This window comes from Cornus florida, unplaced genomic scaffold (genome assembly GCF_030987335.1).
Source record: "Cornus florida cultivar Cherokee Brave unplaced genomic scaffold, ASM3098733v1 CherokeeBrave_3.0.0_Hap2_Chr02, whole genome shotgun sequence".
In the NCBI taxonomy this organism is placed as follows: domain Eukaryota; kingdom Viridiplantae; phylum Streptophyta; class Magnoliopsida; order Cornales; family Cornaceae; genus Cornus; species Cornus florida.
This window is the reverse complement of record NW_026775572.1, coordinates 27362274-27376371: the sequence shown is the minus strand read 5'-3', so window position 1 is coordinate 27376371 and position 14098 is coordinate 27362274. Positions and strand designations below refer to the sequence as shown.

General features: G+C 35.4%; 1 protein-coding gene across 1 annotated transcript; it reads right to left on the bottom strand.

Annotated features, from left to right (window-relative positions):
* Positions 1-512: 512 nt before the first annotated feature.
* Positions 513-12629, bottom strand: LOC132295912 (uncharacterized). The gene is made up of 4 exons (XM_059794174.1): positions 12386-12629; positions 11023-11746; positions 1188-1437; positions 513-1112 (listed from the first exon to the last, which is right to left on the bottom strand). The coding sequence occupies exons 1-4, from the start codon at positions 12627-12629 to the stop codon at positions 513-515; spliced, it is 1818 nt and encodes a 605-aa protein (XP_059650157.1).
* Between the last annotated feature and the right edge of the window lie 1469 nt (positions 12630-14098).

Genomic DNA, 14098 nt, shown 5'->3' with positions numbered 1-14098 from the left:
AGTTTTAGTATTATATTTTTTTAATTAGTTGATTTTGACTTTTTAAACTAATTATCAATTAAGAAGGGGTGTCAGGGCAAATTTAATCAAACTTGAGGGATGGTTTAGACTTTTTTTTTTTTTTTTCCCCACTAATTTAATGCGTGAGCAATAAAGATAAATTTGAAGGAGGTGTCGGAGCAATTAACCTTTTTATAAATTATTCACGTAAGTAGTTCAGGGACGGAGCCAGCTTGGGCCCAAGGGTGCCCCTCGGGCCCAAGCTGGCCATTGAAATTATTATACATGTAGGTATAATATTTGTAAAATATTATTTTGTGCCTTCGTAAAATTTAATTTTTTAAAAAAATACCCTTAGAAATGAATATTTTTCACACATTTAGGTATATAATTTGTAAACTTTGTGCCCCCAAAAACCTAACCCATTTTCTCGGGCTGTGGTGTGTTATTAATTAGGGTAAATTTAAACCATATACTCATTTAGTTTTTTTTTTATGCAAAGCAACGATAGATTAAGAAGGAAAACAAATACAATCAGGAAGTAGAGCGTCTAATAGCCACTGGGGCCATACCCTCCACTCTAAATCACCACATTCGACTACTAAAGCTTTTTTACCAAGCAAATGAGCCACCCCATTGCCTTCGCGAGGCACCCAAGCCAAAGAAGCCCCCTTACAAGCTTTAAGAATAGAAATAACATCATTAAAAATTACACTTAAAGCCACAACAGAGGATAAGAGACGCATCACCAGCTGACAATCCCCTTCCACCACAACATTTTCATAACCCCACACTTTGAGAAGAGAAAGGCATTCACGAAGAATTAAGCCTTCAACAATATACGGGCCACTCACATGGGAGAAAAAGAAAGAGGCCACCCGGATGGGACGACCCACATCATTACGCAATATCAAACCTCCTCCACAGAGTAGCCGAGAGAAGTTAAAAGCGGCATCAAAATTCAGCTTAAGATAGCCTCTTGCCGGAGCACACCACTTTAAAGAAACAGGAGCCACAGAAGGAGAGGAAAGTGATAGAAGACAAGATTGGTGCGAAATCTCTTGGAATTCAATAAAGTTGCGATGTGCTTTCTGAGCTGCTTCAAAAGGATCCTATTGACGATTAGCAAAGAAAAGATCTTTGCGACATTTCCAAATAGTCCAACATATGAAAGAAGCAAAACTCACACATTCCTGCATATTCTTAGACCGAGACCACTGCTCTGTAAGCGCAATCCACCTCTTAAGCCAAAAGGAGGGACGTGTCCCTCGAAAATCCATACGCAGAGGGCAAAAAAACCAGACCAAGCTTGCAAAAGGACAGGTACAAAGAAGATGGTCGATTGTTTCGATTGCAGAGTCACAGTATGGACACGAAGAAATTGTATCAATCCCCCAAATAGAGAGCAAAGAATTCACAGGAATACGATCATGCAAGCTTTGCCAAAGAAAAAGCTGAATTTTTTTAGGAGAATTAATGGACCAAACGGTGCGCCACAAATCAATTTTTGCTGCCTCAAACTGCAACTCTCAGATGGGGCTGCCTTTGATTGCAAATTAAGAATAGAGAGTAATCTTGTATGCACTGCGAATTGAAAAAGCTCCATCCAGGGACGCCCCCCATACCTTTGTGATACCCCTCGATTCTAGAGCCACGGGTAATCAAGTCCGAGCATAGATCCGAGAGATACCAAACAATTAAGTATATAAACAAGCATGAGTACAAAAAGAATAAATAATAAATAATTAAGCTGAAAAAAATAGAAATAATAATCCTTGAAAACTTAATTAAATAATCCAATAACTCAAAAACCTTCAATACTATTACAACTTGGGAATCCATCCAGTGGACCCCTACTAATATCCCAAGATGGAAAAACAAATAAACTGAACTGCAGAAAATCCAAAACTAAACATGAAGAAAAATCCTACGTAGTTGGAAGAGTGAGTGACTGTCTCTATTCAGCATGAACAAGCTCTAAACCTTGAACTGACGAACACCTGAAAAATAAGAGTGGGTCAGGCCCACGAACAAGTTCTACTCTATTATAATCCGAACAGAGACCCGATACACATATATATCCTAGATAACTCAGCAATAGCTAAATAATCCATATATGTATAAATACACACTATAGAACGCTCGCTAACCCATAGGTCTGTCTCAGCCTAAATAGAAGGTAACATGCAAATCGCACCTAAAGTGGGCATGTATACCTAGACCTACCAGGGTACATCAACTATGTCCAATTATCTATCCTAGACGATATACGCACCATAACTATGATCTTGAGACTCAAGCTCATATTACAGTACCATAACCATATATATAAAGTCTGTATAAGCATAAGATAAAAAAAATGTCATCCATCTGATAGGTGGCCTGACATAAATAAGGAGGACTTAACTCTATGGTTAATCCATTCCTTTATACAAAAATAGGTAGGATTTAAATTCTATGGTTAATCCGTCCCTAGAATGTCACTGTTCCATACCGGTGCATTACATCCATACAGTCCAATAATTGATGAAATAATTAAAATAAAACATTAATTAATTCCAGAAATAAGCACAATAAAATCAGATAATAGTATAATCATATTATACTGTCAATGCATAATTAAAATCATATATCATCAATTTAGATTGCTTGAATAATACTAGGCAATTAAACCATCCATTAACAATATGTAAATTTAATTAAAATTTCATAATGTTCATCGTTCCATAGCATATAATTATTAATTATGCAATCTGGGTATTTAACATACTCACTGTAGTCATTTAAATCACCCATAATATCCCACACAGTCCTGGAACATCCCAAACCTCAAAACAATAGCCTAAAATCCCAAATTATTTAAGTAGCAGCGATGAAGCAAGCTCTCAAATTAGGAAGCAAGCTATGTCCCTTGAGAGCAAGCTCTGTCCACTTGAGAGCAAGCTCTATCCTCGTGGGAACAAGCTTTGTCCTTATGAGAGCAAGCTCTCGTCTTAATGGAGTAGGCTCTTAACTTCATGGAGCCTGCTCCTCCCTCTACGAGTCATCAAAATAATTCCCTTTTGGGAGCCGACTCTCACCCCTTGGGAGCCGGCTCTCTCCCTGTTCTGCATCATCTTCCTCATCTCCGAAGAGTTCCAATCCATCTATTCTCCATTGTTGATGGTCCTAAGAGTCTGAACTAAGTCCCGAATTAACCCAGAAATTCATATAAACCCAATATGCATCATTAACAACAATTAAAACACATATGCTGAAACAAATGATACGATAAATCAATTTCAATTAAAAACACAAAATAAAGTATAAATTCTGAATTAACACTCATATAAAACCAATTTTAATGTCCGATTAAATCTTGGAGATTACCTAGGCATGCATAGAACACAAGTCTAAGGGAAGGAGTAAGAGAAAGAACTTGCCTTCAGTTTCAGATTGAAACTTAATTTTCTTCCTCCTAGATTTTCTGGTGACTCTAGTTGCCGTCAAAACTCTCTGTTGTACTGTTCTAACCTACGCACAACCTCCACTTCTTCCTTCTTGGTCTGGTCTTGGACTTTGGCCAAAACCCTAGCCCTGTTCTCTCTCTGTTTTTCTCTAAAACCCCTCTGTATATTTTTCAGCCTCTAAGTATACGTGAATAGGGTTTCTTACCCTTGGCAGACATAGTATGATATATTTATAGGCAATAATACTTTAACCTAATTCTAATTACTTAAAGAGAAGGAAAAGAAAATATAATATAAATACATATTATATGCATCGGCACCCTAATCCAACGTTATATCATATATATATATATATATATATATAAACCTTTATAATTATACAATATATAGCATAAACTAAAAAAACAATTAATGTAACTATTATATACATGTATACCCATATATATATGTATAACTATTCATGGATAAAATTGTACCCATTTAATCTCCTATCCAAGTAATCCATGAGACCCAAACGGTTGGTCCATTACTACTATCCAAGTCTATCCTTAAATAAAAATTTAAAATAAAATAAAATAAACATTTAAATGATTTAGTTCCTAACAATTAAGCTACACAAAGTACACATAGGCAAATACAAATAATTCAATTAAAACATGAAAATTCAAATAAGCCAATAAATTACATTTAACCACTTAATTAAATTAAACATATAATCAAATCATCAATTAATCAATTAAATAAATTAAAAATAAATTAAAACATATAATCAAAACATCAATTAAATAAATTAAAAATACAAATAAAAAAATTAAAAATATATCGAGACTATCTTTTTAAAATTAGGGGTATTACATTCTTCCCCTCTAACAAAAGAAATTCCGTCCTCAGAATTCACAAAACTCTGAATCATTTTCTTTTAAAATTCATTTCCGTTCTCGTGTGGACTCAGCCTTTGTGTATGAGCTCCACTGAATTCCAATGCATCCAAAAATATCAAAGTTCTTATATTTAAGAAACATAATAAATGTACAACTCCTAGGTTGTATTTAACAACAACTCGATCTTACCCAATATTTAGTTAAGGATAAAGATGCCTATTCCTCCAAGTTCCATAGGATATACGCACAAAATTCCTATGCTTCCAGCGCCAACAAATTGGTAACGCTAATCTATAGGCTATTGCCTCAATTGATAAACACAATAAATGAAAAATCAATTTAATACGTAAAAACTGACCTTCCTCCAAAACGCACATTGCTTCCTATATGGAAGACATCCCAATCAACTGTTTCTTGATAGAAAACTCTAGTACACGAGTTCAACTATTTACAAAATCCTACTGCCGCCGCCAAATTAACTGCACGCAATCCATTACAAAGGAGAGTATTGTTCTCTGATGTATCCTTAAATGAAGTCAAGGTCTTATCATATAACCTGCGCTTCCATTTCAGACTAACAGGTGAGAGGTCTGCACTATGTAATATACCAAACTTCAACCATTGTCATACTATCCTCTTTGTGCCAACAATATTTCAGATAAAAAAAAAAAAAAAAAAAAAAAAGTGAAGTAATCACTTCCAATTATCCATGAAAACCTAGGATATGTATCCCAAGCATATCCTCCAAGATCAAATATAATTTCTTAATCCAATCCTCAGTCTAGAGATATGAAACAAAATTGTTGCTCTAATATCTTCAGAAAATTCCTTCGAAATAACACTTTTATAATGGATATCCACATGCTATAACGTACTCCATTTTCAATGCGAAGTAGAACTGATATAAGACTCCAAAGTGAACATTATTCCAATTAATGTTCATAAGCGAACTTACTCAATCCATCATTCTTATCTCATATGGAAAAATTTCCAATTAATATCAATAATTTCTACCAACCATCCACTCCTTATTAGTCCTACTCCCATTTTGATATAGGAAGAGACAAAAATCTCCAATGATATCCGATTATAAAGTTATTTATTTATTTTTAAACAGGCGATGCATTTAGAGACAATGTTATACATGTCCCTACCCATTCCTTTTCCCCAAAGCTGACAGTTGATGTCTCGATGTACCTTAAAACCATCTAAGTGCATTGTAACATTATGAGTTTTACATTTCAGTCACTCCGACCTCCGTTACACCAGTTACAGAATCGACTAAACCTCCTTCAGTACCTTAAACTTTATCTAAGTAAGGTAATACCTCCTCCAAAGTTAGCTTCGGTATTCTAAGTTGGCCTCCTTAATTACCTTAGTAATAGTAAGTGTCATTATTACGTATGCTATAAATTCAACTGATAACTCAACAACTAACCAAAAGATTTTTAATATCATATCGGTTGTTGAGAGCATCCACTTCCATATTCGCTTCCACCAGACAGAACTTAATGCAAAGTGTGAATCACCACTTCTATCCATTTAAGTTATCTCGTGATCCGTTCTATTCATATGAACTGATGTACTACCAGTTCAAAATAGATCAGAATTAAGCTGATTTAATTTATCAGTCAATCAATATCCCAACCAGAATCCTGACCCTTGTGTAAAATCAGCAATCCCTCAACTAAATTCGTGAAAAATGCTCTCTCATTTCCACTTCAGTATAGGAAATTGTTACAAGGATCCGGTGATCTCTGATGGTCCATCTCAACTATCTAATAAATATTAGAATTTGAGACAAAATCACTATGTCCCTCCTCCTGTCTGTCTTCCAAATATCTGCTTCTACCGTGAAGCATCATATTTCCACCTGGATGAATAAAGAACTAAGAGTTGTGAACCTCAGTCCTTGCATCCTCTTTCCAATTTGTTTATAGAAAGTATTGTTAGTCTGGTACCTCCAGCTTTCGTCTACACCCATTATTTAAATTGGAGCATCTTCAAAAGTAAACTCTGCAACTGAATCCATGTACCACTGATTCGTGATAAACTTACTGATAATGAAAATTAACCGGTAATTATATTCTTCAAAAGTCAACTAGCTATAATTTTTTCACACACACCGTGCACCTCTTCTTATTAAATAAGTGATCGGTCTTACCATCTTGTCTTTGACACATTCTGCTTCTTTAACACAAATAAGTGTCAAACAAACTTCTTGTCTAACTTGAAAATAATATGGAACCCTTCCATCCTCCAGATAAGTCATAAATGTCCTAGCAATAGCTAATTGTTGCAAATTATGACCTAAAAAAAAAATTCCATATTATTTATGTAGTGAAGAAACTTTGTTTCCTCCTCTATGCGCAACAACGGCAACTCCTCCAAATGACATGCTCTCATGAATAAAATTCTTGATTAAGAATAGACTGATGAAGATTTATTTAGTCCATTATCCTCAATCAGTGTCATTCCAATAAGTACCTAAACCAATACAGAATCCTCTTTCTGACTTGGTGACAACTTCTGGAATTTCCAAAAAGATGTTCTGCAACTCCGACAACTCTGATAAACTATCGTGTCCTTGTAGTGGTTTTTATTTACCACAACCTCACGAATACTGAAATATTAACAACTACCATTTTCATGGTGTTGAAAAAAAATACGAATCCAGACCTAACGTAAAGTATATTAAACTAATCATTCTAGACTATTTGACTCGTAGTGATGGTTTAACTATCCCTATCCCAAACAACATACCATAATGATGCATGTCCAGATCCAATAGATTGGCTAAATTTATGTATGTCTACCATATCCTATAACCACATGCTCATAATCCTAGCGTAAATAACGTTATGACTCCATGGTATAAAACAATAGTTGGCTGATCACATACTTCTATCCCTAACTAAATCACATACTAAAAAAAAAAAAAAAAATCCCAAATAACAACTAAAATATAACACGTAAGTCAAACACAAAACAACAAAATATACTCCTACTTAAGACATCATTCTTCCTTGGGAAAAAAAAAAAAAAAATCTCCTCTGAAATCAACTTTTAAAATTGTTCCACAAAATCTTCTTTTATAGTTTCATAGGTAATCATCCAATCCTTGAAACATATCATTTAAAACACAGTCTTAAAAGCAATTATATGCGAAATGTAAACTGTCTAACTTGGCTTTATAAAGCGAGTTAGAATGTCGCAACTTAATACCAATGCTTTCCTATATGTGATATAAAATCATACATTTTGTTCTGATAAGAACTCCATCCGATCCCTAAACTCCTGGAAAGTACCTATTATATATCTCTTTTAGAAATGATAGGAAAGTTTAACTATAGGTAAATTGATTAACGCCAATTCTACTAATATCATTTGCTATATCACTAGCAAATAAGATCACCCTCGTGCAATCTTTCATCTTCAAGATTTAATACCCTCTTTCTTGGATACATTGAAATCTTCTCCATTAGGATCCTTTTCAGACTACTACTCCTTGTTTGTCTCATTTATGAGAATAATTGAAGTTGTGTTGGTCCCGATATGCGGTGACCTAAAACATACTCTTAAATCATTCATTAGTTTATACCTTAAAGTAGCGTCAACTAGGACTAAACCTGCGATCCTTAATTCTGCCTTCTGACAAATAAATCGATAACATACTCATTTACTTTTATGGGTTTTTATCGCTTTCGCCTTGAACCCCATTCTCTTCCTAGCGTCACCCATTCCATAATTACATAATATACTTGACATTAGCTCCTCTTAACGAACCGTAAATAGAGTACAACGAATCATAATATGACTCTAACTTTTAAGAAACGCAACACGGAAGTCATATAACGAAAGACACTCCTAAGGACACGTAAACCTGGAGTGCTCTGATACCAATTGTGATACCTCTCGATTCTAGAGCTACGGGTGATCAAGTCCGAGCATAGATCCGAGGAATACCAAACAATTAAGTATATAAACAAGCATGAGTACAAAAAGAATAAAGAATAAATAATTAAGTTGAAAAGAATCTAAATAATAATCCTTGAAAAATTAATTAAATAATCCAATAACTCAAAAACCTCCAATACTATTACAACTTGGGAATCCATCTAGTGGACCCCTAATAATATCCCAAGTTGGAAAAGCAAATAAATTGAACTACAGAAAATCCAAAACTAAACATGAAGAAAAATCCTACGTAGTCGGAAGAGTGAGTGACTGTCTCTATTCAGCACGAATAAACTCTAAACCTTGAACTGACGAACACCTGGAAAATAAGATTGGGTCAGGCCCACGAACAAGTTCTAATCTACTACAATCGGAACAAAGACCCGATACACATATATATCCTAGATAACTCAGCAATAGCTAAATAGTCCATATATGTATAAATACACACTATAGAACGCTCGCTAGCCCATAGGTCTGTCTCAGCCTAAATAGAAGATAACATGCAAATCGCACCTAAGGTGGGCATGTATACCTAGACCTACCAGGGTATATCAACTATGTCCAATTATCTATCGTAGGCGACATACGCACCCTAACTATGATCTTGAGACTCAAGCTCATATTACGGTACCATAATCATATATATAAAGTCCGTATAAGCATAAGATAAAAAAAATGTCATCCATCTAATAGGTGGCCTGACATAAATAAGGAGGACTTAATTCTATGGTTAATTCATTCCTTTATACAAAAATAGGTAGGATTTAACTTTTTTAGTTAATCCGTCCCTAGAATGCCACCGTCCCATACCGGTGCATTACATCCATACAGTCCAATAATTGATGAAATAATTAAAATAAAACATCAATTAATTCCAGAAACAAGCATAATAAAATCAGATAATAGCATGATCATATTATACTGTCAATGCATGATTAAAATCATATATCATCAATTTAGATTGCTAGAATAATACTAGGCAATTAAACCATCCATTAACGATATGTAAATTTAATTAAAATTTCATATTGTTCATCGTTCCATAGCATATAATTATTAATTATGCAATCTTGGTATTTAACATGCTCACTGTAGTCATTTAAATCATCCATAATATCCTATACAGCTCTGGAACATCCCAAACCTTAAAACAATAGCCGAAAATCCCAAATTATTAAAGTAACAGCGATGGAGCAAGCTCTGTCCACTTGAGAGCAAACTCTGTTCTTGTGAGAGCAAGCTCTCGTCTTGATGGAGCAGGCTCTCAACTTCATGGAGCTGGCTCTCTCCCTTTGCGAGTCATCAAAATAATTCCCTTTTGGGAGCCGGCTCTCACCCCTTGGGAGCCGGCTCTCTCCCTGTTCTGCATCATCTTCCTCATCTCCGACGAGTTCCAATCCATCTATTCTCCGTTGTTGATGGTCCTAAGAGTCTGAACTAAGTCCCGAATTAACCAAGAAATTCATATAAACCCAATATGCATCATTAACAACAATTAAAACACATATACTGAAACAATTGATACGATAAATTAATTTCAATTAAAAATACAAAATAAAGCATCAACTCTGAATTAACACTCATATAAAACCAATTTTAATGTCCGATGAAATCCTGGAGATTACCTAGGCATGCACAGAACACAAGTCTAAGGGAAGGAGTAAGAGAAAGAACTTGTCTTCAGTTTCAGATTGAAACTTAATTTTCTTCCTCTTAGATTTTTCGGTGACTCTTGTTGTCGTCAAAGCTCTCTACTGTACTGTTCTAACCTACGCACAGCCTCCCCTTCTTCCTCCTTGGTCTGGTATTTGACTTTGGCCAAAACCCTAGCCCTGTTCTCTCTCTGTTTTTCTCTCAAACCCTTCTGTATATTTTTCGGCCTCTAAGTATACGTGAATAGGGTTTCTAACCCTTAGCAGACATAATATGATATATTTATAGGCAATAATACTTTAACCTAATTCTAATTACTTAAAGAGAAGGAAAAGAAAATATAATATAAATAATATTATATACATCGGCACCTTAATCCAACGTGATATCATATACATATACATACACACACACACACACACACACACATATATATATATAACTATTCCATGGATAAAACCGTACACATTTAATCTTCTATCCATGTAGTCTATGAGACCCAAACGGTTGATCCATTATTACAGTCCGAGTCCATCCTTAAATAAAAATTTAAAATAAAATAAAACAAACATTTAAATGATTTAGTTCCTAATAATTAAGCTACACAAAGTACACATAAACAAATACAAATAATTCAATTAAAACATGTAAATTAAAATAAGCCAATAAATGACATTTAACCACTTAATTAAATTAAACATATAATCAAATCATCAATTAATCATAATAAATTAAAAATAAATTAAAACATATAATCAAAACATCAATTAAATAAATTAAAAATGCAAATAAAAGAATTAAAAATATACCGAGACTATCCTTTTTAAATTAGGGGTATTATAACCTTGCAATCTTTCCCTCCCACAACACTAAGAGGGATTTGAAGAATTAAAGCCCGATCTCATGTATTAAAGAACCGCTGCACCAACTCAGAATTCCAGCGATGAAAAGAGTGGATAATTAAATCAGCTACAGAGGAAAAGGGAGTATCCCGTTGTTGAGAAGTAATTGAACTATTTAAAGAATCCGGGAGCCAATTGTCATGCCAACAGTTAACCGTTGTGCCATCTCCAACTCACCATTTCATCCCTTTTTTGATAATATCCTGAGCTGAACAAATACCTCTTTGAGCCCAAGAAGCTTTAGCTTTATATGGGGCATCAACGAAAGTGCAGCTTTTGAAATACTTTTGCTTAAAAGATTTAAAAAGAAGAGACTCATTTCCGACCTCCATGCGCCATGCCATCTTTGCAAGCAAAGCCAAGTTAAAAGCCTCAATATTTTTAAAGCCCAAACTTCCAGACACTTTGGAATTACAAAGAGTAGACCAACTAACCCATTTAATCTTATGTGATTTTTCCTCCCCACTCCACCAGAAATTGAGAAGCTTGCTCGTCAAATCCTTACAATTCTGCTTAGGGAATTTAAGACATTGCATGGCATACGTCGAGAGAGCATTGAGCACAGCTTTCAGCAATACTTCCCTACCCGCTTTGGAAAGCAAATTTCCTTTGAGAAGCTTAACTTTGGATGAAACCCGATCGGAAATGAAATTTAGAGAAGTAACTTTGGATCGTCCTAAGATTAAGGGATTCCCAAGATATTTATTATGCCAATCAACATTGTGAATGCACAGGATCTGTCGACACATAGCTTTCAAGTCCAGATCAGTATTAGGAGAAACATAAATAGAGGACTTATCAAAATTAACCAGTTGGCCCATTAGGTTTGCATATCTATCCAAAATGGATTTAATGCCACGAACCTCAGAAATCTTTACTTTATAGAAGAGAAGCGCATCGTCTGCAAACAACAAGTGAGAAATAAGAAGACACCCTCGAGCCATTTTCAAACCATTTAACTTTTTCCTATTTTCCAATTGATGAAATAAAAGAGACAGCCCTTTAGTACAGAAGAGAAAAAGGAAGGGGGAGAGAGGATCTCCCTGATGCAAGCCTCTAAAAGGGACAAGAGTATCCCCCCTTTCACCATTCAATAGCACTAAAAAAGATACAGTACTAATACATTCTTTCATCAAGTCCACCCACCTTTAACTGAAACCCAAATGACTCATGAAATTACAAACAAAGGACCAATTAACTCGGTCATATGCTTTAGCCATGTCCAGCTTAATAGCAAGAGAACAAGAATATCCGTCCTTTTTAGATTTTAGAACATGCAAAAGATCATGGGCCAGAAGAATATCCTCATGAATAAGTCGATGAGGAACAAAAGCACTTTAGGAGTCACTGATGAGAAGGGGCAGAAAAACTTTGAGTCAGTTGGCAAGAGTTTTAGAAAATAATCTATACACCATATTACAAAGGGATATAGGCCGAAAATGAGACATTTGGGTAGGATGATGCACCTTTGGGATGAGAACCAAATTAGTTTCCTTCAAATTAATTGGAAGCAAACCACCATGTAAGAAAGAATTAAAACCTTGGAGAAGATCAAACTTCATAGCATCCCAATTTGTTTTAAAGAACAACGGAGTAAAACCATTAGGCCCTGGCGCCTTATATGACCCCATTCTTGCTAAAGCATCGCAAAACTCCTCTAAAGTGCCATATTTCAACAGATCCCAATTCATATCTGACGAAACCTTAGAAGGAATAGAAGTCCAAAATTGAGAGTCATCACCAACCAGATGGGAAGAGAAGAGGTTGTGAAAATAATCTTCCATAACTTTCCGAATATCATCTTTAGAATCTTTCCATGTACCAGTAGAGTCTTCTAACCCAATAATTTCATTTTTCCGTCTCCAAATCTAAGTCTTCTGTGAAAATACTTGGTATTTTTGTCCCCGTACTCCAACCAAGCAATTATAGATTTCTACAGCCAGTACAACTCTTCATCACGCCAAGCACAACCCAATTCCTTCGCTAATCTGAAGCATTCAGCCTTGTCAAAATCATGGACTTGCTCTTTCAAGAATTTCAATCTGGCTTCGAGGAAATTAATACGGGTTCGAGCATTGGTGCATCGGCCACGGCTCCAGGATATAAGATCAGTCTTGCATTGAACCAATTTATAAGAAATAGAGTGTAATGGAGGGCCAACTCCAGAAGAATTCTAGGCAGACTCAACAGTCTGCTTAAAATTATTTTCCTTAACCCATCGAGTGTCGAAGAAAAAAGCTGGTCTGGAATGGGAAATAGAATTATTCAGACACAGTATGATAGCATTATGGTTCGAACCATGAACTAATAAGTGATGAAGCATACATCTAGGAAACGATTGAATCCACTGAGTAGTGCACAAAGCCCGATCAAGACGAGCCAAGATGAGTTTACCCATTTCTCTCTTATTACGCCATGTAAACGGAAAACCTTTAAACCGAAGATCCATTAGAGCACAATCATCAAGGAACAACTTGAACTCTTTCAACATTCATCTGGTTTTAGAACGGCCTCCTCGTTTCTCATCCTTGTGTAACAGAGCATTAAAGTCGCCCATCAAAATCCATCGCGGGCCTAACTGGAACATTAAACTGTGAATATAGCGCCACTGATAAGCACGTTCTTTTTCAAGACAAGAACCGTAAATCCCAGTAAAAAATCAAGGTTGATCACCTCGGCCACCAGTCACTTGACATGTAATCTGGAATTCGGAAAAATCTATAATTGAAATTTGCCATTCGTGGGAGAAAAGAAGAGCCAACCTTCCGGCTTTACCGACAGAGGGCACAACAAAAGATTCATACTAACCTAATGAAACTCTGTGATACCCCTCGGATCCGAGACACGGGTTGATCAGGCCCAGGCCCAAACCCGAGGGAATATCAAACAATTAATATTTTATAATGAATACGGAATACAAAATAAATTAAGAAATGAAATTAAAGCCGGAAGGAACTAAAAATAGAATCCGCAAAATATTATAATTATTAAAATCCATCAAACCCAAACTCCAAAACTCCATCAGTTTATAACTTGGGAATCCATCTCTAGTGGACCCCTATTAAACATCCAAACGGAAGATAAAACAAATGTAATAAACGTCCAGAAATAAAACTATAGAAAGAGCCCTACATCGTCGGAAGAGTGAATAGAGACCTCTACTCAGCACGAACACGTCTAAGCCTGGAACTGTCGTGTACCTGAAAAATAGAAGTGGGTCAGGCCCACGCGCAAATTCTATACTACTTCAATC

Excerpts from the sequence above, each read along its gene's own strand:
- LOC132295912 (XM_059794174.1), bottom strand. The coding sequence starts at position 12,629 with ATGGAAGATTATTTTCACAACCTCTTCTCTTCCCATCTGGTTGGTGAT. Across the intron at positions 11,747-12,385 it reads GAAGTTTGATCTTCTCCAAG|ACGATGCGCTTCTCTTCTAT; the intron begins GTTTTAATTCTT and ends TGTTGTTTGCAG. Across the intron at positions 1,438-11,022 it reads ATCAAAAAAGGGATGAAATG|CTTGCATGATCGTATTCCTG; the intron begins GTGAGTTGGAGA and ends TCTTTGGCAAAG.